General features: G+C 41.0%; 1 protein-coding gene across 11 annotated transcripts in view; it reads right to left on the bottom strand.

Annotated features, from left to right (window-relative positions):
- Positions 1-2,154: 2,154 nt before the first annotated feature.
- The window catches only part of LOC143027137 (double-stranded RNA-binding protein Staufen homolog 2-like), a 33,552-nt gene continuing 11,250 nt past the window's right edge, over positions 2,155-24,456 (bottom strand). For 4 of the 11 annotated variants that reach the window (XM_076188179.1, XM_076188180.1, XM_076188186.1 and 1 more), the window contains 11 exons: positions 23,678-23,835; positions 21,348-21,528; positions 20,259-20,590; positions 17,450-17,596; positions 16,188-16,361; positions 15,700-15,877; positions 14,201-14,364; positions 13,443-13,652; positions 12,808-12,924; positions 7,478-7,576; positions 2,155-4,884 (listed from right to left, as the gene is read on the bottom strand). In XM_076188179.1, the coding sequence (XP_076044294.1) occupies positions 4,801-4,884; positions 7,478-7,576; positions 12,808-12,924; positions 13,443-13,652; positions 14,201-14,364; positions 15,700-15,877; positions 16,188-16,361; positions 17,450-17,596; positions 20,259-20,590; positions 21,348-21,528; positions 23,678-23,835 (1,844 nt within the window). In that variant the 3' untranslated portion in view covers positions 2,155-4,800. Of the gene's footprint in view, positions 4,885-7,477; positions 7,577-12,807; positions 12,925-13,442; positions 13,768-14,200; positions 14,365-15,699; positions 15,878-16,187; positions 16,362-17,449; positions 17,597-20,258; positions 20,591-21,347; positions 21,529-23,677; positions 23,836-24,456 lie in introns of those variants that run through there. The other 7 variants (XM_076188185.1, XM_076188191.1, XM_076188182.1 and 4 more) reach the window with 6 other exon arrangements.

Genomic DNA, 24,456 nt, shown 5'->3' with positions numbered 1-24,456 from the left:
AAACTTAATAAATTTATTTGGATATAATGTAAGTCTGTGCTTATCCTTTAAGGTAGGAGTCATGAGGTTGAATATTGAGAAATGAGGAGGTGAGGCAAGAGAGCACTGATAAAATGAGTTGGTAGATAAGGTTGAGTTAAGAATACTAGGATGGTTTGGACATCTGGAAAGAATGAGTGAAGGCCAACAAACTAAAAAAGGTGTGGAAGGCTGAGGTGGATGGAATGAACTTGAGGGGAAGACTAAGAATGGAATGGATGGATGCAGTGAAGGAGGGGTGTAAGTGGAAAGTGGTTGTGAATGGATGAGAAAATAATGTGGTTTGAAAGGATATTTTTGCTTGCTCTGTAATTTTTCTGGTGAATTGTGTGTGTGTGTGTGTGGGATAAACCAGCTACAGCTGTCAAGCCCTGCTATGGAGGTGCTGTGTCTTGCTGCATTGCTTCTTACCCAAGCAATGGGTGAGGGAAAGGGATAACTCTTCACCTACAAGGAGTTACGATCAGATGGACAACAGAAAGGTGTTGAATGGAGGCCATAGATCTTCTTCAAGATACCAGGGGCAATGGATTGACTAACTTAATAGGTGTGGCATGGGTGAAGGGTGGATGTATGCCTTGATTTGGCCACCCTCCTGGTAAGGGGGAAAGGGCCTTTTGGTGCATGCATGTATTTTAGTTTGCAATTTCCTCTCCAGTTAAGACTGCTTAAGATTGGAAATACATACAACCAATCCATTAACCCACGTCACTCTTGGATACAGGGAAATCCACACATACCAAATGATATTTTCACCGCACCCATTCCTTGTCCCTCTCATCCATCACACAGCTCAGATCAACAGCAATGCAGCAAGACTTCCATGGCAGAGTTCAACAGATGGAGCTGATTTACTCCCACCAATTTATTTTATGGCAACCCCACTTCCTTCAGCCATTCAAAAGATTAACAAAGTAGACAAGAACATCCCTTCAAAATGCCTCATTTCCTCATCTGCAACCACTCTCCATTCATTCCTATTTTTTGCACTCCCTCTCCTTTGCTCAACAGTTATCCCTCTTGCATCCATTGCCTCCTCACTCCTTTCATCCATCTCATTCTTAGTCTTCCCCTCAGTTCATCCTTTCTGTTGTCCTCACTCTTTTTGCTAGTCTTTCTTCACTCAATTCTTTCCATATATGCAAACCATTTTTTGATCTACACTATCTACCTGTTCTCTCTTTCCACCCCAACTCTCTCACTTTAATACTTCTCACACTTTCCACCCTCATGAAACCTACCATACTTATCAAACATTCAATTTTGGCTCTTCCTTTCTGCCTCCTTCACATTCCAAATATCCACTCCATACAATGCCATGGGCACAATCACTTCCTTAACCTCTTCAATAATAGTCAAATTCTCGTGTGCAGCATTGGATGCCTGTTGTAGGATGATTTGATGATGCATCACAATACCCACATTATGAAATATAAAGTCACTGGTAATTTACTCATTCTCTTCCCAAGTAATAGTAAACACAGAAAATGTGATCAAGCCAGTTCACAGAATTCAGGTCTCATCCAGCTATGACTACAAAATAAACATAATCAGGATGCCAATGCATCTTCATATACTGTCCTCCTCATGACGCGTAGATAGGCATCATCATATGGAAGAGGTCAACAATCTTTGCATTCATCCCATGATATCTATTCCACCCACCAAATATTTCCTTCCTTTCCTTATATTCACTTCATATCACGTCATCACACACACACTGAAGATCTGTCCTCCAGCTTCTCTCTTTAAACTTCCCTCCAACCTGCCACTATCACCACCCCTTATATATCTCAGCATCTTACTTTTTGCCTACATTTACTTTCAGCTTTCTTCTTTCACATACCCTCCCAAACTCTACCAACAGCTGCAGTTTGTCCTCAGAATCAGCCACATGCACAGTCTCATCCATATACAACAAATGGCTCATCTACTTCCATTTTCACTCCAAACTCCTGCCTAGCACCCTAATACTTACCTAGCTCACCACCCATTCATATACGAGGACATGTTGAACAACTGTGCTGACATTACACAACTAGAAATGCATCAAAATATTTCAAATAAATGTTACTGGTTCAGTCTCCCTTTAAGAAGGTAATCAAACCATGAACACTGGAGTGGAACTTTTATTGGGATTTGGGGCACAGGCAGAGCTGGTCCTCTTCCTGACAAACTTTGACATTATTTCCTTGATTCCCTGACTACATACCTATGCCCAGGCAAGAAGGGCATGGTTAGCATTGCATTATGCCAGGCACCATGCAAATGTAATAAAAAGAGCTAACTCTTTGAATGCCAATATGCACTGACCTCTCCTTTTCCATCGGCCAAAAAGAACTTGAAAAATAACTTAAAGATAAATAGAGCAACAAGGAATAAAGAATAGTGTAAAATTCAGTTCGTGCATAACAATTCAACAAAACTGTGTCATAGTAAGCTTAAACCTATAATTCTGAAGATATAAATGCACATAAATCCCCAGTAATCCTTCTAGCTCTGCCTTAACCCTAACAACACCGTAGCAACAATACATGTGGCCCCTCGCTCCTCCCAGCACTGCCTCATGACCTCACACCGCCCGCCCTTCACTGTACCCTAGTGCCTCTTGCCTCCAACCTTGGGGTCTACAGTGAGAAGCATAGGAAGGAAAGGTGGGGAGGTGCACTGTCCCAAGTCCTACTCAGAGCCACCCAAGGCAGTGAAACTTGATGCAGTGCCACAGCAGCCCAATAACAGCTCCTGCTGCCTGTGCATCAGCACCGAGGGCAGCTGTAGCTTTGCACAATGTGTCCATCATTTTTCTCTTTTTTTCTCTTTTTTTTGCCGGTACGATCATGAATAAGGGTGGGTGCTGGAAAGCACTAGAGACACCCACAGGGTCCTAATGCTGCCAACAGTATGGTTGGCGGTCTTGTGGACAGGGCACCATCAGTCAGCCCCAGAACTGGTGGGCATGGGAAGGGCTCACATGTTTTAATGAATAGACATGAAGACAACAGCAAAAAGTCAAAATGAGATATGGAGTCAATTATTTCCAACCCATATGCAATGGTATGTCAATAATGGGGCATCATTATTTTCACTTCAATGAGAACAGAGGCTAATTTTTGGGAAAAAGCACATTACAATGCCTGCTAACTACTTGCAATATATTTTCACACAAGCAATCTCCTACAGGTTAACATCTATGGGAATTCAATAGAAAAACTTCCTAAAATGAAATTGAATAGTCTTGGAGAAGGTAAAGCTCGATAGCAAACTGTAGAGATTGGTCAGGAGAAAGGCTGCAAATGAATGGGTAGACAAATTGGAGGCTGTATGCTCAAATTCTACCAAGAAGCACCAAGATTCCGACTACTGTTAGGTGAGTCACTGTAAGTTACTATGCAGTTTAGATGTGAAGAGCACAAAGTTTCTACACATGTCAGAATCTTTACCTTCTACTGGAATTGATGTAGACAGCCACTAGCTTGGTCAACAGGAGACATGGGGTCCTCATTACATCCCAAAAATGACCTTGTATTGCTGCCCTGCCCTTGGGCCGTGTGGTGAAGCAACGCCCTTAGTCTCAAGGCCAGCATGGCGTAACGTAGTGCTGGAGTATAAGGGGCAGTAGTCATATGATGGGGGTGGGGACTTTCAATGAGCATGAAGGCAAGTTGTCCATGGCTGAAGCCTCACCTGGAGGAAAGATCTTATATTCCACTAAAGCCTTCACTATGGAAACTTGCAACCATTACTTGACCACACGGGGAAGGGCTGGTATGCACTATAGAGCAGCAGGTCCTGTAGAAAGTCCGTTGTCTTCACATGTGTTCATGTCAGAAATCGCATATGGCCTGACTGTGCTTTACTGACAGGTAATGCAAGTGCAAGACTATTCAGCTCTGGTCCGTGACAACTGCACAACAGCATAGCTCGGTTACAAAAGCATTAAAAGTGGTGGCACCTGGTGATGGGCGGTGCAATCTGGATCACTGGACTAGCAAGGACTGTGGCAATGGTATGTTGTTGCCTATTGCACACCAGAGCAGAGCTGTGTGCCTCTGGGGCATGGATCATCGTGTCTTGCACCAACACAACAACAAACATAGAGTATTAGAGGGGTCAAGGTGCATGGCTAGTGTTAAACAAGTTGTCCCCAGCCAGTACTCTATGCAACACAGTCAGACCGGCGTAACCAGCATAAACGCACTATATTTGTAGAATATAAATTAAATTAAATCTTTTTTCTGTTTGCCAAATTACTTTAGTTATTAGTATACCCGACATTACAAAGAGTAATAATAAAAATATAATAATAAGAATAATCATAATATAATATTATGGGTAGAATGCTTTCAGTCCACCTTATCATGTTCAGTGATTACACTAAAAAACAATACCAAGGTATACAAGTCCTTCCCTATGATCAATATTTATCTTACTAGTATTTATATTGCCTGCCAGCAAATCTCTTGTTCAGTTTCACCTGCATTTTCAATTAGCACATTGCAAAGCAAAGATATGTAGCACAGAGATTTGCAACTGCACAAAAGTGGTTGGAGGAGAGGTTGCGAGCCTTGCCAATTCTGCAGCTGCAACTCATCTGCTTCCTGTTGCTCTACTATATAACATTCATTTCAACCACTAGCTTTGTGCTTACACATTCAAATATCTTCTGCTCTAGTCACACAAAAATATAATAAAAGAAAGAAAGAAAGGAAGTAAAGGGAAAAAAAATGAGGAGTGGCTATAGGTTAGATGGGGTGAAGGGCATTACTTCTGCTTGTAGTCCTCCTTGTTGCTATTGACATTGTCCAGCCCCATCTCAGCCAAAGCTCGCAAGGCTGTCAGGCATGCCTGTGGAATGGTGAAAGGCTTTTAGAAACCCTTTCTAAGACCTTACCAAATTTCTCTATACAAAGACAAGGCACTGATTCTGAATTACCAAATAGCCCTAGAGAGGTGTGGCATTTCACAGTTCTGCAAAAGGAATGGAAACATGGACCAATTTTCCACCACATCCAATGAATGGACAACAATATTCCAATGTGGGTCAGCATTACAGCACAGAACCGTACCCTCACTACATGAATATTCCTTCATTCTTCTAGTTTTTCATATGATTTCTGAAAGATCTTCCCAATTTTCAAAATGTGGAGACCCCCTCTCCCATCCCACCATAATAAAATTGGCATAATATGATTTGGTAGGAAACAACAATAATAATTCATATAAATACATACCAAAGGCCCTTTCCCCATTGTACAGGGGAAAAGAACACATTATTTGAAACAAATGATATGCCAGATAATGTAAACAAACCAGAAACAAATGACGTCCAATAACATAAAAATCTGACATCCATTCTTGGTGTAGTAAGAAACACTTCAGTTCTCAATGAAATCAATTCACGTAACAATAAATAGCAAAGTATGGATATTGAAAAGTATTTTGCTTAATGGGAAAAAAAAAATGTTATGAGAGGAGTATGGGCAGATTATTTCAAAGAGTTGCTGAATATGTAAAGATCAGGAAGTCCTAACTGTGGTGATGGGAGATGACAGGAGAATGAATGATAGAAAAGAATGATAAATCTATTGCACTGAAAAAGATACATACATATACCAAGGGCTCTTTCCTCATTACCAGGGAGATAGCCAAAGTCAAAAAGCATAAATCCACTCCTACCCATTTCATCCCCACCTATTCTATTCCCATCCACCACCCCTCCCTCCCACTCATCTTGACTCCTCAAGGATGACAGGTCATCCCTGCATCTCACCCACTGCCCTGGGTCAGAAGCAATGCAGCAAAACACAGTACATCCACAGAGAAGCCACTTCACATCATCGGTGACACCCCCCACTCTACATCCCATCCCCTCATGTAGAAACAGTGAAGACAGGAAAAATCCCTTCAGGCTACATCAAAATATCATCCACACATAACCACTCCCTAACCCCCCATCCCCCACCCACTCCCTTCCATTTATCACAGTATCATTCATACACAACCATTCTCCACTCACCTCTATCTTTTGCCTTCTCCCTTCTTTCCTCACAAATATCTCCCTCTTGCTCAATGCCCTTTTTACCCAATCTATCCCTCTCATCCTTGGTCACCCCCTCATATTCACTCCTTCCACAATTCTTTTACTAATCTTTCTTCACTCGTTCTATACATGTGTCCAAACCAACCCAATACTCTTTCGTCAACCCTATCTCCCATCTCCTTTTCCACCTCTGCTCTCCTCTTCACCTCCTCATTTCTCACTCTATCCAACCTTGTATCTCCTACCATACTTCTCAGACATTTCATCTCAAACACATTTAAACTTCCTCTCTTAAGTTCAATGTTTGCCCACATACAGTTCTGTTGGCACAATTACCCCTTCATACAATCTCTTCTTAGCATCCATTCCCAAATGTCTATTTCTCATTACACTGAAAGCTGGAAAAGCACCTGAATTGAACAGATGTCCAGCATATACTGAACCAGGGCAATGGGCAAGATGCAGGAATGACCTGTCATCCACGTGGAACCAAGATAGATAGGGAGGCAGGGGTGGTGGATGGGAGTGGAAGGGTGGGGATGAAATGGGTGGGAGTGGAATTATGCCTTTTGATTTTGGCTACCTCCCTGGTAAGGGGGAAAGAGCCCTTGGTATATGTAAGTATGACTGGTGAGATTGCTTAATTTCATACGGAATAACGTGTCATGGTGGGAAGGGAGACACTATACATGTAGTATTTTCAAAGGGATCAGTCTGTTGAGTGACTAGACATGTATATGGGCATGTATTAATTGAATGGTTTAGAAGGGGAACAGCAGGAGTAACTAGAGAAGAGCAATGATGTTTTAGGAAAAGAAGACGGTGATTTGGTGCAGCACTCTTGACCTAGATAAACTCCTGATCTAAAAAGTTATTTCATTTAAGAACTGTAAGACTTTCTCAAGATTCTAATTATTTGCATTACTGATGGCAAATTTTCCCATGAAGGGGCTTACCAACCTAGCCATCACTCACGGCCCCATCTAGTCCCAAATGCTGATAGTAGAGTAAAATTTGGAGAGAAAATGAGTAATTCAAATTAAAAGCACATTAGTATCTATACTTGAATAAAGACTTACCTCCCTGGATCAATAAAGTATTTATAAAAAGAAACACTACATCCTTATCTGAGGATCACTATGCTTACCTGAACGTCACAAAGGATATTTCCAGCACTACAAAGTAGTACTCATCAAGGAGCCGAAGATTAGCCTTTTCTCATACTACCATGATTTCTCTTTTTCATAAACCTATACATTAAGTCAAGGCAATGACCAATATTTGGCTAAATGTGTCCAGCTTGACTGACCTCTGGTGTGGTGCACCCCTAACCTCTTTGGGTTGAAGATTGTATATGAACTCATGTATATGAACTCAGTGAGAAGCATGCGGACTAACCTGATCATGTGAGGCTTCGATTGAGGCTCCTGCTCCATGTGAGACATGTGGTGGGTTGGTGGACAATGACACAAGACTCAGGTACTCACTCTTGTTGCCCTGTGGGAATATGATTAAGCTTGTTATTCCTCATGGGATGTTCTTCTCATGTGATCTGTAAATTATTTAGAGTAAATGAGGAGACAGGGGGTCACTATATCATGAAGTAATGGGGGTAAATCCACTCTAGCCATTGTACCCTGCTGTGAAAGTACTATGCCTCACTGCACTACCCTTGACCCAAGCGGCGTGACAGGAGGACAGGGACGACCCTTCATCCACAAGGTGTTGTGATAGGAGGGATGTCAAATAGGTTTTTAATGTATGGAGTGTGCTGTGATTCTGTCATGAGCTCCTATGGGAAATAGGTCCTTAAGTGTATTCAGGGGACAGAGCAGTGGATTATTGGATCATTAATTGGTAAAAGGGAATTTGAGACTGGAGCTCAAGTGGAGTTAAAGAAAACAGAGAGAGGCAGAAGTACTGAAGAAGGGCAAATCAAATGAGTAGGAAACAGAGAAATAATACTGGAAACTAAGAGAAGTATGGGATATAGTGTAGGATAATGGAGAAACAAAAATAGAGGCAGTCCTCAGTTGAGCAGTAGTCGTCACTCAGGTCAGGTCAACCGGGTAGCTGCTTCAAATAGTGATATGGTGAGTGGTTGTGTTACAGTGTTCAGTGCCGATGAGGTACAATCTCTACTTAGTAGAATTAAAGCCTTGGAGGATGCTGTAAAGTGCCTTAAAGAGGAGAATCAAGTTCTCCGCTCGAAGGCCCAAAATACCACAGACAAAACTAGTTTGGAGCCTGGATGGAAAACGGTGACAAATAAGATGCAGAAAAGTGGAAAAAAGTCCTCATCAGCCCCACTCGATTGCAAGAGCTCGTTTCAAGCACTAGTGGGTCTACAGGAAGAAGAAACAAAGGAAATTCAAGAGAAGAAGAGAAGGGCAGACGCTGGATCCCTGCCCACAAGTAAGATTTTGGTTGTAGGAGACAGTCAAGTGAGGTACTTGGACAGGGCTTTCTGTGATAAAGATAGGAAACATAGGATGCAGGTGTGTTTCCCCGGTGCGGGGATAGATGTTAGAGATAGGATTGAAGTGTGTTTAGTAGGGGAAGGTAAGGACCTTGTCGTTTACTTAAGTGCCAGGGGCAATGATGTAAGTAAGTTAGGGAGTGAGGAATTGTTTGTGCGGTTCTGGGATGCGCTTTACAAGATTAGAAGTAAGGGAGGTGTTCCTGTTGTATGTGAAATCCTTCTAGAGTTGGAGGCATGTGTCATTTCTGGGCTATTGCAATAAATTGCAGGCTGGCAAAACATTGTAAGGCCAATGGATGGGCATTTGTCAACAACTGAGACTGCTTTTACGATAAGAATCATCTATATACAAGGGACAGGGTGCACTTGTCGCACAGAGGATTTCAGCTCCTTGCTGAATACCTTGAGCGAGAATTAGACATCCTACAGGTTTTTTTCGGGTAGATTATGTGGGAGTAGGGGGGGAAGTATTGGAATATAGTTTAGGCAATAGAAACAACTTAGAGAGGGACTGTGAAAAGAATCACCAAAGCAAGTGGAGGAAAGATAAACTTAAAGTTTACTATACAAATAGAAGCATTATTAACAAAATTTATTTGCTGCGAGGTAAAGTATGCATAGAGAATTTCGATATTATAGCTATTACTGAATCCTGGAATAACATGGCTGATAAACATTTCCATCCGGAAATCGAAATAGAAGGATATAAGTTTTTTTCACAAGGATAGGGTTGGCAGGAGTGGGGGAGGTGTATTACTTTTCATTAAAAATACAATAAACTGTATTATCAACAATTCGATTAAGGAAGAGGACTGTACGGAATCTATTTGGGTAGAGATTATAGGCAAGAATAAGAAAGTTGTTACTGGCATCTTGTATAGACCTCCTAACCTCAGCATTGAGCAGACTGATCCCCTGATTCATGAAATTCACAGAATGTCCCAGTACAAAAATGTTGTGATCATGGGAGATTTTAATTATAGAAACATTGACTGGGAAACTTCAATAGGAGGTCAGGAAACGAAGAAATTCCTAGATGTGGTGCAGAATAATTTCCTAAAACAAGTGATTACCGATCCTACAAAGGGAAAAAATACTATGGACTTACTTTTAACTAGTAATGAGCACCTAATGAGTAACATAAAAGTGGGAGATAGTTTAGGCTCTAGCAATCATCAAGAAATAAGATTTAATATTATTTGGGAAGAATTAAAAAATACGAATAACGTCCAAGTACCAGACTTTAGGAGAGCAAACTTTGACAATATAAAAACCTATTTGAAATTGAATATGAAATGTTATACGGACGTTATGGACGTTTCAGACATTGTCTGCACGGTCAGGTCTCGGTACATGACCAGGAGTTGGGTCATGGAGGGTAATATGCATACCTTGGGTCAGGTCACTTGGGGGTGGGGGCTCGACAGGTCAGTGATTTGGATGAAATGTATAGCAAGCTAACTGATCTAATTATTAATGCACAAAATACATTTATCCCCCTGAAGTCAATATGGAAAAATAGTAATACTCCCAAATGGATGACGGACAGATTGAAACATGAGATTGGAATGAAAAGAGGACTTTATGTAAAAATAAAAAACAGGGAAACACACCTTAGATCAAGATATAACGAAATGGCAAAGCTGGTTAAAAAGAATACACATACAGTGAAACATAATTATGAAATTAAGGTTGCCAGTCAAGCAAGATCCAACCCAAAGGGTTTCTTTCATCTCTATAGAACAAAAAATAAAGAATAGGATCAATTAAAAATGATGAAAATGTTATGATAGAATCGGAGGAAAAAAGAAGTGAGGAGTTTAACAATTATTTTCTCTCAGTGTTTACTAATAAGAGGTTAGATAAAGTACCTAACTGCGATCCAATTTTCAGAGGGGATGAAAAAAGTAATCTATCTAATGTCAGCATTAGTAAAGAAGTAGTCAAGCAGATTGAAAGACTTAAAGCTGCAAAATCCCTGGGTCCAGACGAAATTTTTCCAAGAATGCTTAAGGAGTGTAAATTTGAAATCTGCAACCAGTTAACTGAAATATTTAATAAATCGGTAGATACTGGTTTTGTGCCTACTGCTTGGAGGCAGGCAAACATTGTTCCTATTTTTAAGAAGGGAGATAGATCATTTATATGCAACTACAGGCCAATCAGTTTGACATCGGTTATAGGAAAAATGCTTGAATCAGTAACATTAAATAGACTCAGAGAACACATCGAAAGACATAATTTAATTCCTGATACACAGCATGGTTTCTCCATGGGTAAATCATGTATGACTAATCTTCTATCCTTTTACACTAAAGTATATAAGGCGGCAGATAACAATAATAATCACAATGTTATTTACCTTGACGTTAGCAAAGCGTTCGACAAGGTGCCACACCAGAGACTACTAAATAAAATCAAAGAGCATGGCATAGGAGGAAAAGTGTTAGAATAGATTAGAGCTTGGATTAGTAACAGAAAACAGTGGGTCATCATAAATGGAGTAAAATCTAGGTGGGGCAATGTTACTAGTGGGGTCCCCCAGGGCTCGGTTTTGGGTCCCTTTTTGTTCATTATGTACATAAACGACTTAGACAATGGGATAAATAGAGATGTTTGCGGACGACACTAAAATAGGATGCCTAATTAGGTCAGGAGACGATGCAGAGATTCTGCAGGATGATCTTAACAAATTGTTCACATGGTTGGTGAAATGGCAAATGAACTTCAATATCTCTAAGCATAGCATGTTAAACATAGGGCTACACAGACCCAAAAATAGATACAGCTTAGATAACATGCTTTTAGAGAAAACTGAGTGCAAGAGAGACTTAGGAGTTCTAGTGAGTCCGGACCTTAAATCCAGGAAACAGTACATTAGCACCAGGAATAAAGCTAACAGAGCATTAGGTTTCATTGCTAGGACGGTAACGAATAGAAGTGCAGAGGTAATTATCAAACTCTATCTAGCAATAGTTAGACCCATCCTTGACTATGCGGTAAAGTTTTGGTCTCCGTCCTACAGAATGGACATCAATTCACTAGAATCAGTACAGAGAAGAATGACCAAAATGATACATGGACTCAGAAATTTGCCTTACAAAGAGAGGCTTAGGCACCTTAACTTACATTCTCTGGAAAGACGCAGAGTGCAGGGTGATCTAATAGAGGTGTTCAAGTGGATCAAAGGCTTTAACAAGGTTGATGCAAACAAGGTCACCATATTAAAACAACTGGGCAGGACTCGCAGTAATGATTTTAAACTGGACAAATTTAGATTTAAGAAGGAAATAGGCAAGAACTGGTTTACTAATAGGGTGGTCGACGAATGAAATAGACTTAGCAACCATGTAGTAAGCACTGAAACTATCAGTTGTTTTAAGAAATGATTAGACAACTTTATGGATGGGGATGACAGGTGGTGATGGATACAGAGCTGCCTAGTGTAGGCTTTATGGTCTCTTGCAGTCTCCTTCATTCTTATGTCCTTATGTTTCAAGGAGGAAGTGCTAAATGCATACAGTGAGTGGGATGGGGAGGATGGAAGAGGATAAAAGGAAAGGTGGGGAGAGGAGGTAAGGGCAGTGGTGGCAGAAAAGAAGCCTGCACAAGATGACCGACTGCAAAGACATGGGGAAACACACAAGAGGTATGAGGGTAGAAGCAAAATGCAAGGTGAGGGAGCCCAAAAGGAGAGCATATATTTTGAATGAAAATAAAAAGATGGTTTGAAAAATAAATGAGGAGAGAAGGAATAATAAATACATTTTTGGACAGGTGTGGGATGGGTGTATGGTGGGCTTGTGCTTAGGCTTGGCCACCCCCTTTAAAAGGGGGACAAAGACTTTTTGGAATATGTGTGTACTGCTGCATTTATTCTGAGCCAGGCAGTTGGCAAGGATGGCTCTTTATACATAAGGAGCCATATATGACCTCTAAAGTTCTCATCCAAGAGAGTAATAATTGTTAATCACGAGTCCACCACAACATAAGATCATGGAAAATCACATACATACATATACCAAAGGCTTTTCCCCCCTTATAAGGGAGGTAGCCAAAAAACAAAGGCATAAAAACCACTCCCACCCATTCCATCCCTATCATACTCCACTCCCCTCCACCCTCTTCCCTCCCTCTTATCTTGGCACCTCCTGAGTCAATCACACACTGTAAATATATACCAACATACCAAAAGACCTTTTTCCCATTTATAACTTGCAAGTGAAATGTACATATCTTTACTAACCTTAGGGAAATCTGTAAACTGAACTTGCAGACCTAGTATATGAGCCAAGTACATAAGCTGGTCTTTGGGGCGCACAGCCTGGGTACTGCTCACACCTGGCGGGGTCACACCACCAGCCTGTAAAATTAAAAACCGTTCCATTTCCTTTTCTTTCTATGTTTTTTTTTTTTTTTTCGCCTAACGAGAACTTGATAACAAAGAAACTTCTGATTCTTTCTCTTAAGTAAAGGAACTCACAATATTCCTGGACTACTTTGTAAAGTTTTCTTTAACTTAATTTAGTCTGTCAATTTCTCAAAGAAGTAGTAACATTATATATGAATAATAACTGGCAAAGTCTACACTTCCCTTTGTTTGCAACAGCTTTTGCTGATAAACTTGAGAGTGCATTATATGTTGATATTACTATTCAACATGAACAAATATACTATTCTTAGAATGAATGACTGGAGGCTTGTGCTCTGCTAACGTGATCAAAATTAATAACTCGTAGTTAACTGAATATGAAGATGTAAGATTGAAACCTTGGGCAGGTGAGGTATACTTTAATTTCCCTAAACTCTGATAAAAGAAACAAATCACACCCTACACTAGGTTCCAACGGAGACAACAATAAGCACCGTCATTACAATTACCCCATAACAAACCATTGGCTGAGGTTGGGGTGGTGGCTGTTGAGGGGGCTGAGTTTGCTGAGGTTGCTGAGGAGGCTGTGGAGGTGGCTGCTGCATGGGGGGAGGCTGTGGTGGCTGGGGCTGAGGCAGTGGTGGTTGTTGCATAATCTGTTGTGTTGGTTGTGGGGCTGCCTGTTGCATTGATGCAGTTGGGGCCATTCCCTGCATGGTCTATAAAGTCCAAAGATGTCTATATCTTTTATGCCAGGCCATGCCAACACAATTTTTAGTGAAAGAAATTCAAGCTCCTGGTCTACATCACTCAAAGCAATTCCTGAAGCTCTTTCTGAAGAAATTCAAGCTGCTATCAATCAAGATCACTTCACACAATGCATAATCAGTTTAAAAATAATTTGGCATTGATTCTTCAATGAATCTGCTTCCAAATAATTCAGTACTTCACTCCATGAAAGTGCCTGATGCTCTTTATAAAGAAATTCAATCTTAAAATAATTTAAACAATGATAAATCAATGTATATAAATTCATATACTGGGTTCAAGGAAAATGCTTTGAAAATTAATAATCTAACTGATATCAAAATTAGCTGTTGAACAATAGTGGAAACTGAATATACAACAATGTGTAAAAGAACACCAGCGGTAATTCATAAATCACATATATATTAGGCATAACACATGGACACTACTTGACAAGGAAACCAGTTATAAACAACAAATAAAAGAAACCACCTGAAGAGATGTTAGACTTTGCACATACAATATAAGGTACCTGATGAGGAGACTGGTTTGGAGATGTTTGAGGTTTCTGCTTCATAATGGCTTCTGCTGTGGGAGAGTTCCCAGATTTGAGAAGTTCTTTTGCAATGGTGGCTGTTGCTTGTATATTGACCATAGGTCCTATACCTTGCTGCATCCCCATTGCTATACAGGAATTTGATAAGAAATAATAATTCCGAAGGCTCAGAGCAAGAAGTTATCCAAAAATAATATAAAATTTGTGATGATATAACTCAAGCTTGAACCATGGTTAATGGAGAATAGTAGACAAAACCCCATGAGCATAACTTCTTTCTTCTATACTACCGTAATACATTCATACTAAAGGCCTTTTCACCCTAATAAGAAGGGTAGCCATATTGAAGAGCATACCCACTACACTCATACTACAACACTCCTATACATACATACATATACAAAAGGCTTTTTTCCCCCTTACATAGGAGGTAGCCAAAAAACAAAAGTATAAATACCATTCCCACCCATTCCATCCCTTATATACTCCACTCCCCTCTACCCTCTTCCCTCCGTCTCATATTGGCACCTCCTGGATTACGGGTCATCCCTGCTTCTTGTCCACTGCCCTATGTCAGAAACAGTGTTGCAAGACACTGCACATCCACAGCAAGGCTGCTTCATTAAATTGGCAACCCTTCCTCTCCATCCCCTCATGCAGAAAAGGAGAAGACGGGGAGAAATCCCTTCAGGCTAATCCTAAAATGAATACAAAAACTCAAAAACCTGTAACTCTACTGACCAATCTCTCTACTATCTATATACCAAAGGCTTCTTCTCCCATATAAGGGAGGTACTATATCTGTCTGACTCTACTATCTACTATATGCAAACTGATAGAAAGAGTGATATAAAAAACAATCAAAATGAAACTGTCCATTTCCTCTAACCAACATGGATTCAATGAGGGACCCCACCTTCACACTTCTAAAAAACGTCACTCAAGTACACACACATACACAGGTCTTTTCCCTCTTACAAGGAAGGGAGGTGGGCAAGTCAAAGCATACACCCACTCTACACCCATTCCACACATACCCAAACACCCATTCATTTTCCCTACCTTTTTAGCACCTTGTGGATGATGGGTCATCCACATTCCTCACCACACTGCCCAGGACAAAGGCAATGTAGCAAGTGGTGTCATACACAAATAACTAGCTCATCTCCCATTTCCCTTCTCTCTCACTTACAAACTCCAAACCCCTTCCTAGCAATCTTGCATTTACCTCCCTCATTACTCCATCCTATACATGTTGAACAACCATGGCAATATTATACAACCTTTACCTCAAACGCTCACTCTCCATTCTCTACCCTCACACATGGTTTACTACTCATGTAAAAACTTCAGACTGCCCTTAACTAGCCTCCCCCTACCTCAAACTTCCCCAACATTTCCTATAACATCTGTTCTTACCTTCCCAGTTATTAACAAAGAACCAGAGTTTAGCTGATGCTTACTTTGAGGTTGCACCTGCTGGTAGGTATGAAAATCTGTTCCATCAGGCATCATGATTAGTCCTGGCACCAACTGCCGGCCTCCTCCACCACCTCCCCCACCTCCTGCTGTGGCTGTGCTGTTGCTTCCAGTGAGCATGGAATTGTCACTACCTCGCTGTTCATCTTCAAGGAATGTTACCTGTAAATGAACATATTCCACAATAACATCCTGTACTCTTTACATCTTCATATACTGTGTGAGTGTGGGGGGGTATTCTACAGAATTTAGGAGGAACTGACTACTCATCACCCAACAAGAGAACATTATGATGCATTTTTTACATCTTCCACATCTACTCCTTCCCTAGACTCCCTGAAGATAAGACTATAATAACTCAGACTTCAAGGTTGGAAAAATTTTGGCAAGAGAATAAAGAAGAATTTCAGCTCAAACAAGGCAAAAGCTAACAAGAAACAGTAAACAAACAAAACTATACATAATCCCTTACCTTTCTTGTCTTATCTGACTCAGAGTGTGAAGCGTCTGTCTTGATAGCTGGTTTGCCAGGCTGCGGTTGTGGTCTGGAGTAGCCCAAGAGCTGCAACATGCTTTCTGCTGCTGCCCTCTTGGCCAGTTTCTTGTTGGGTCCACTACCTTGTGCAGTCTCGTTACCAACACTCACCTGCAAATGGAAATGTGTTTCTTTAAACTAATTAAGAAATTTGTGTGCAGACATGTACCAATGGCTTTTTCCCCCTTACAAGGAAGGTAGCCAAAAAACAAAGGCATAAATCCACTCCCACCCGTTTCATCCCCACATACTCCACCCCCATTTACCACCCCTCCCTCCTTTCTTGGCTCCTCCTGGATAACGGGTCATCCTTGCATCTCGCCCACTATCAATGATGCTCAAATTGTTTAGGAGCCACTTTTTTTCAATACACATGTTCTGTCCTTACATATATTTATTTCATGTGTATGTATAGTATATACCAATAGCCAATGATGGGCACCTGCCACTGGAGGACTTGCCAGATACAGAGAAGAGAGAAGAATTTTTCTTGTTCATTTTCAAAATCCATCAACCCCCTCACCTCCACCTGGAGAAGCAACCCTGAGAGGCTGACACTCACTCTCCAGATCAGGCCCAAGATCTCTCTTTATCAATTTCAACTGGATTTCTTCCTCTTTTTCACATAAGGAGAGCTGACAATCAGTGACTGCTACCCTGGTGATATAGAACCAGTCCCAGATTAATACAACACAGTCCAAAATTTCTTCCCTGCCAGATGGGAGTTCCCAAGGACTGTTGCTCACTACTGTGAAGCTGCAAGTTTCCAGTCAGTGAAACTTAAGGCAACAATTGTTACCCATCTTCCTCTCAGCTTCCACTTCAATTTAATAACTGTTCTTCTGCTCTCTTTATTGTCTTCTCCATACCCAACTCACCTATTCACACTGTTCACTTCTTCACAAAATATATTTTCATTCATTTAAAAATTCCCAGTAAAAACACCTATCCCTACTTCACATCCACTCTTCTCTTGGCTTCCCTTACCTTGCATTTTACTTACACCCTCATTACTCTATTACTCTCATGTGCTTCCTCGTTTTTTCTTTACAATCATTCTTCATATGCATTCCTTCTTTCTGTCACCACTGCCCTCACCTCTACCTTCAATCATTCACCTTTCCCTCTTTTCCCATTCACTTCCTCATCCCACATTCCACCTTTGTGTACTCAAGTACTTCCTTCTTGAAACACATTACCTGCATAATAAACTCTCTCCTTCTTGGCACCCCTCTTTCAGCTAGAAGAGTATAGACGGGCTCCTTCTCCTTTTTGGCCTGCTGAATCTGGATAAGCCGTGAAATGGGGTTTATGCCTTGACCATATTCTGGAGCAGCCTTTTGTTCCTGAAAAGGTGGTAGACCATCATATAATATCAATCTCACTCCCTTCATAAAACTTGTACTTCATATGAAAAGCTTACATTTTAAACTTCTACATCGGCAACTCTACAAAATAAATTTTGCACTGATGCTCATAAAAATTTATACATATACAGAAAACTTCAAAGATCAAGACTAATTGGGAGTATAACCATGTCAAGCTCTTATTTTTTTTTCTTCAAAGTTCTGACCTAACTCTTAACTAACCAAATAAATGTCACCCATATCACACTAAGTCACTTCAAAGTACTCTATTGTGCAATGATGTGAAATCTATCAAGACTGATTACAACTTATTACATAAGCAACATATCACACACACAATGATTCAGCACTGAATGCAAAGTTCATGAGGTATCACAGTTAAATGTACATTCAAGAGAAAATTTGCAGTGTTTTAAGTATAGCTTTGGAATACATACATAAAGTGTGCAAAGATGGTATGTGGACAAGCAGGACTGGAGGGGAAAAGAAGGATAGTAAATGATGGAATGAAAGAGGTGAAGGTGGTGGTAGAAGAGAAAGTGTGAGTGTATGTGGATTGGTTACAAGGTAGAACAAAGCATATGAGAAAAAAAAAAAAAAATGTAAGGTGAAGGAGGCAAACAGGAGAGCAGACTTAAAATGGAGTAAGAATTTGACAAGGAATTTTGAGAAGAATGAAACAAATTTTTGGATGGAAGTGAAGAGAAAGGTGGTGAGTCAGGTTGAGAGAAAAAGTAAAAGGTGTAGATGGACAGATGTTAATGGAAGTGAAGGTACATACATACATATACCAAGGCATTTTTTCCCCTTACCAGGGGGGTAGCCAAAAAGGACAAGGCACAAAAACATTCCCACCCATTTCGTCCCCGAAAACACTCCACACCCCTCCACCCTCCCTCCCATCTTAGCACCTCCTAGATGACGGGTCATCCCTGCACCCTGTCCACTGCCCTGGGTCAGAAGCAGTGTCGCAGGACACAGCACATCCACAGCAAGACCGCTTCATTAAATCGGCGACCCCCCCTCTCCGTCCCCCCATATAAAGGTGGTACGGGGAAAATGAGTACAATATTTCATAGAATTATTGAATGTGGAGGGGGTAATGGACTGATTGACTGTGGTGGTGGTGAGGAGCAAAGAAAATGACTGATGAGAGAAAAATGACATGGCTATTGGATATGATCGAGGTATGCAGAGCACTGAAAAAGTTGACTGCTGGTAAAGCACTTGGATTGGATGGGTGTCGTGCAGAGAGTCTGACAGAGGCAGGCACAGTAATAGTGGATTGGCTGATGAGGTTTTTTATTGTATGCCTAAGGTTACTAGGCTGGATAGAGTGAGAAAAAAGGACGTGAGGAGAAGAGCTGGGGTGGAAAAGGAGTTGAGAGATAGGGTTGATGAAGGAGTATTGGGATGGTTTGGACACATGGAAAGAATGAATGAAGAAAGATTAGCAAATGAAGTGTGCAAGGCAGAGGTGGATGAAGTGAACATAAGAAGGCAACCAAGGATGAAATGAATGGATGGGGTAAAAGGGGCATTGGGAAAGAGGGGGATGTCTGTTCAGGAAAGAAGGGAGAAGACAGAAGATATGGGTGAGTGGAGAATGGTTGTGTATGGATGATGCTGTGATGTATGGAAGGGAATGAGTGGGAGATGCGGGGTTAGGGAGTATGCGTGAAAAATATTCTGACAGCCTGAAGGCATTTCTCCCAGTCTACTTTTTTTTGCATGATGGTATGGAGAGGGGGGTGTCACCGATTAAATGAAACAGCTTTGCTATGGATGTGCTGTCTTGCTGCATTGCCTCTGACCCAGGGCAATGGGGGAGATACATGTGTGACCTGTCATCCAGGAGCCAGGAAAAGAGGGAGGGAGGGGTGGTGAATGGGAATGGAGTATATGGGGATGACATGGGTGAGATTGAATTTATACATTTGACTTTGGCTACCTCCTTTGTGAGGGGGAAAAGGCCCTTAGTATATGTATGTATGTATGCCTAAGGAAGGGGAGTGTGCCTGGGAACTGGAGAAAAGGGACTAATGCAAATATAGTTTTAGAAGGATCAGTTTGTTGAGTGTAGCTGGAATGGCATATGGGAGGGTATTAAGAGAGGATCAGAGGGAGTAATTGGTGAGGAACAGTATAAGTTTAGGAAAGGTAGTGTATGTATAGATCAAATCTTTGTGGAGAAGATATGCGACAAATGTTTGGCAAAATGGAATGAATTTTTTGGGGGCCTTTATGGATCTAGTGAATGCTTATGACAGGGTTGACAGGAAGGCATTGTGGGAAGTATTGTAGATACATGGGACATGGGGAAAGCTGTTAATAGCAGTCAAAAGCTCTTACAATAGTAGTAGAGCTTGCATTAGGAATGGAGTATGCAAGTAGTCTAAGGTGAAGGTAAAGCTGAAGTTTAAAACTAGCAGAGAACTTGTCCAAATCTCCCCAAAATCTGGGTCTTTGATGTCTGAATCTTTGAACCGTATTTCACAAATCTGTTTCATTCATATGCGATCTTTATTAACATAGCTTGTATAAGAAATAATAAATGCAAAAAAAGAATAAAAAGCCTTCTTCGAAGACCTCCTATTTTTTTCTTTTCTTTTTTTTTCTACAAAGCATTATTTGTACTTGCCTGTTCACCCACCTTGATGAGATTTCGACTCTTCTTTTTGGTGGTGGGTTTTCTCTTAATTTTGGTGATAGCAACAGGTGGAAGCGCAGGCAACTTTTTCAATTCTTCTAACATCTTCTCAGCTGCCCTCTTTTTTGATATCTTTTTACCAGTGCCTTCCCCTTCTGTTCTCATGTCACCAACTGTGCAGATGGTGACGAATGTTCGCATATGTGGTGGACCCGATTCTCTAGTGACATCGAAATTTACTTGAAGATTACGTTTAAGGGCAATTTCATGTACAAGCGAAATGGGCGATTTTAGGTCTGCATTTGGATCCAACTCTGAAAGGTCTGAAAATAAATAAACAAATAAATAAATACATACATATACCAAAGGCTTTTTCCCTTTTACAAGGGAGGTAGCCAAAAAAACAAAGGCATAAAATACACTCCCACCCATTCCATCCCCACATACTCCACTCCCATTCACCTCGTCCCTCCCTCTTATCTTGGCTCCTCCTGGATGCCAATACCCCAGATGGGGTACATACATGATAAATAAATAAATGCATACTTAAGAAATAAATAAATAAATAATAATATAATCCCTACATCTATCCCATCCCCCATCCTCTTGTGGGCCACCAGGGGCAGGTCTTTGTCAATCTCCCCTCCTGATAAACCCACCTTCTCACTCATATATACATTATTAATTTGACTTATACAGTCTTGTTCTGTTTCACCCTCTGTATGCCAATTGGTTGTGACACCTGGTCATAAGTGTACATGATAAATCCTATCCTGAACTACATGTACATAAAAAAATAAATAAATAAAATAAATAAATAAATAAATAAATAAATAATAATAAGACCTACTTTTCCACACATCTTCTCTCTGATGTTTTATTTGATTTTTATCTTTGTGTCACAAATGATATTACTAAGTTATGCCTCCACCCTACTCACCCATGACATTGGAGAGCACATTACTCAATGTAGTTGAATCTTTATACACCTACATATGCAAAGAAAATCATTGGAAACATGAAGATATATTGTGTATGTAACTCATAATAAAAATGTATCAAAAACATGTAAATATCTACCTCCTTGAATACATCCATTAGCATTTTCTGGCATCGGTAGCATTTTGATGACTTTCAATGCCTTAGAAGCAGCATTGTGTTTGGCTTGCTGTGCTGTCGTCCCCTCACCAATAAACTCTCTTGAACCCACACGAAGGGTCACAAAGAACATTGGATACAAGGGCGGTCGTCCATAATATTTCTGTAACATCCACAACATATGAGAGAAATTTGCTAGTAACAGCGACATCAATCCGATAATTTTTATGTCTAAGGCTCTGTGAAGGTGATCTTACGGGTGACCGATAGCAGTGGGTTCGAATCCTGCATGCGACTGTCATAAAAATGATCGGATCCACAACGTATGTTATCTAATAATAGTACATTTAGGGGCTTTTTCACAGAGTATACTTCCATTCTCCAATTCAATCCTCTTGAGCTCTGATCACATTCATTCTCCTTATCCATTCCTGCTTAAACCGGATGAAAACTGCAACATATTTCTTCCCAGTGCAATCCTGCCAATTTGTCCTCAAGTTCACCCCTCCCATTGAGCAGGTGAACTGGGGGAACTCTTCCACACAAATCCTTACATGTTCAACACCCTGACTATCAACTCTGCCATAAACCTTATTCATATTATTCATATACTAATGGTCTTCCTCCAATGTAAGAGAGATGCAAAGTCAAAGCATACTTTTACCCATTTTGTCACCTTTTATGACATGCATGGTAACACCTTCACTTCAACCATCTTTCTCTATTCACAACCCTCACATGTGCTCTATTACTCATGCAAAAATTTTCAAATCAACCTCAACAGAATTTACCCTTATCCCATGTATCTATAACACATTCCACAATGCTGGAGATCCATGGGCACTTCTTATATGCATATACGAACTACTGCATTAGCCCCTTCTTCAATCTAATATATTTCATTCCGCCTCCTGCAGGGCAATTTCACTCAGCTCAGAAGCAACCTAATATTTGCCAAACAAACTCTACAGTGACACCTCACTGAAAGGGTTAATCTATATATGCATCAACCTTCATTACATAAAACTACACATACATACATATACCAAAGGCTTTTCCCCCTTACAAGGGAGGTACGTCAAAAAACAAAGGCATAAAAGCCACTCCCACCCATTCCAATCCCACATAATCCACTCCCATGTACCCCCTTCACTCCCTCTTATCTAGGCACCTTCTGGATGACAGGTCATCCTTGCATCTTGCCCACTGCCCTGGGTCAGAAACAGTGTTGCAAGACACAGCACATCCACAGCAAGCCCACTTCATTAATTCAGCAACCCCCCTCTCCATCCCCTCATGCAGAAAAGGAGAAGATGGCAAGAAATCCTTTCAGGTTGCATCAATTTCTCACACATACTCCCTCACCCCCCATCCCCCACCCACTCCCTTACATGCATCACAGCATCATCCATACACAACCATTCTCCACTCACCCCTATCTTCTGTCCTCTTGTCCTTCCTAAACAGACATTCCCCTCTTCCCCAAAGCCCCTTTCACCCCATCCATCCATCTCATCCTAGGCCGCCCCCTCATGTTCACTCCCTCCACATCTGCCTTCCATACCTCTTTTACTAGTCTTTCTTCACTCATTCTTTCCATGTGTCCAAACCATCCCAATACTCTTTCATCAACCCTATCTCCCAACTCCCTTTCCATCCCCATTCTCCTCCTCATCTCATTTCTCACTCTATCCAGCATAGTAACCCCTATCATACTTCTCAGACATTTAATCTCAAACACATTCAAACTCCTCCTCTATTATGATCCATGTTTCTGCCCCATACAGTACTATCGGCACAATCACTCCTTCATACAATCTCCTCTTAGCATCCATTCCCTCAATCTATATTCTACCTCCACCTCCACTCTTCCCTTTCCTGCCACACTTGCACCCAAGTATCTAAAACTATCCACCTCCTCCAGTCTCTCTCCCTCAATACTCACTTCCAGTCTGCTGCCACTTTCTCCCCTAGTATATCTCATCACCTTACTTTTACCCACATATATCTTTAACTTCCTTTTTTCACACACTTTCCCAAACTCAGTCACTAACTTCTTCAATCCCTCCTCTTATCATGCTACAAGTGCAGTGTAGTCAGCAAACAACAACTGGCTTATCTCCCACTATTCTCCATTTTCTTTAACCATCTCAAATCCCTTGCATTCACCTCAACTGCCTTCACTTCATCTTTCCTTATTTTTCCTCCATTTTCCTCACTCATCACAGTCATTTTCTTAGCGCTTCCCACTGCAACTACCTTTCCCTCCCTATCCTCCTTCACATTTAGCAACTCCCTAAAACTACACATACCTGGTTATATACAGCTCGTAGATTCGGCGGAACATTTAAATTATATGGATTAGGAGGTCTGGGAGGTTCCATGAATGTGTATATTGCTGCTTCTCCTCGTTTCATTGCCAAGGCATTCAGTTCCACAGTCGGAGTCAATTTGACTGTGGATGAAGGCACTGATATCTGTTAATTCATTCTGTCCTTATGACTTCTAACAATCAAATACATCTTTAAAATGTAGATATTCAAAAAACTAAACATGTAATGTATTAAATGTATATCTATCTAAATACCAGGGGCTTTTTCCCCCTTACAAGAGAGGTGGCCAAGTTAAAAGGCACTACTGACTCCCATCCACCACCCTTTCCTATCATCTTATCTCCTCATGGATGACAGGTCATCCCTGTATCCTGCTCATTACATCATTTACAAAACTTTCATCTATCTATATATAGATAGATGGGGCACTGAGCAAGAGGGGAATGTCTATTGAGCAGAGAAGAGAGAAGGCAGGAGAGAGGGGTGAGTGGAGAATGGCTGTGTACAGATAATACCATGACACAAGGAAGGGAAGGGGCAGGGGATGGACAGGAGTAGGAAGTGGTTATGTGTGAATGATATTTTGATGCAGCCTGAAGGGATTTCTCCCATCTCTTTTTTTGCATGAGGGGACAGAGAAGGGGTCACCAATTAAGTAAAGCAGCCTTGCTGTGGATGTGCTGTGTATTGCTTTTGACCCAGGACGGTGGATGGGATACATGGATAACCTGTTCTCCATGAGGAGCTAAGATGAGAGG

This window comes from Oratosquilla oratoria, chromosome 7 (assembly GCF_046742065.1).
Source record: "Oratosquilla oratoria isolate Oo_2021 chromosome 7, ASM4674206v1, whole genome shotgun sequence".
In the NCBI taxonomy this organism is placed as follows: domain Eukaryota; kingdom Metazoa; phylum Arthropoda; class Malacostraca; order Stomatopoda; family Squillidae; genus Oratosquilla; species Oratosquilla oratoria.
This window is presented reverse-complemented; position numbering and strand designations above follow the sequence as displayed.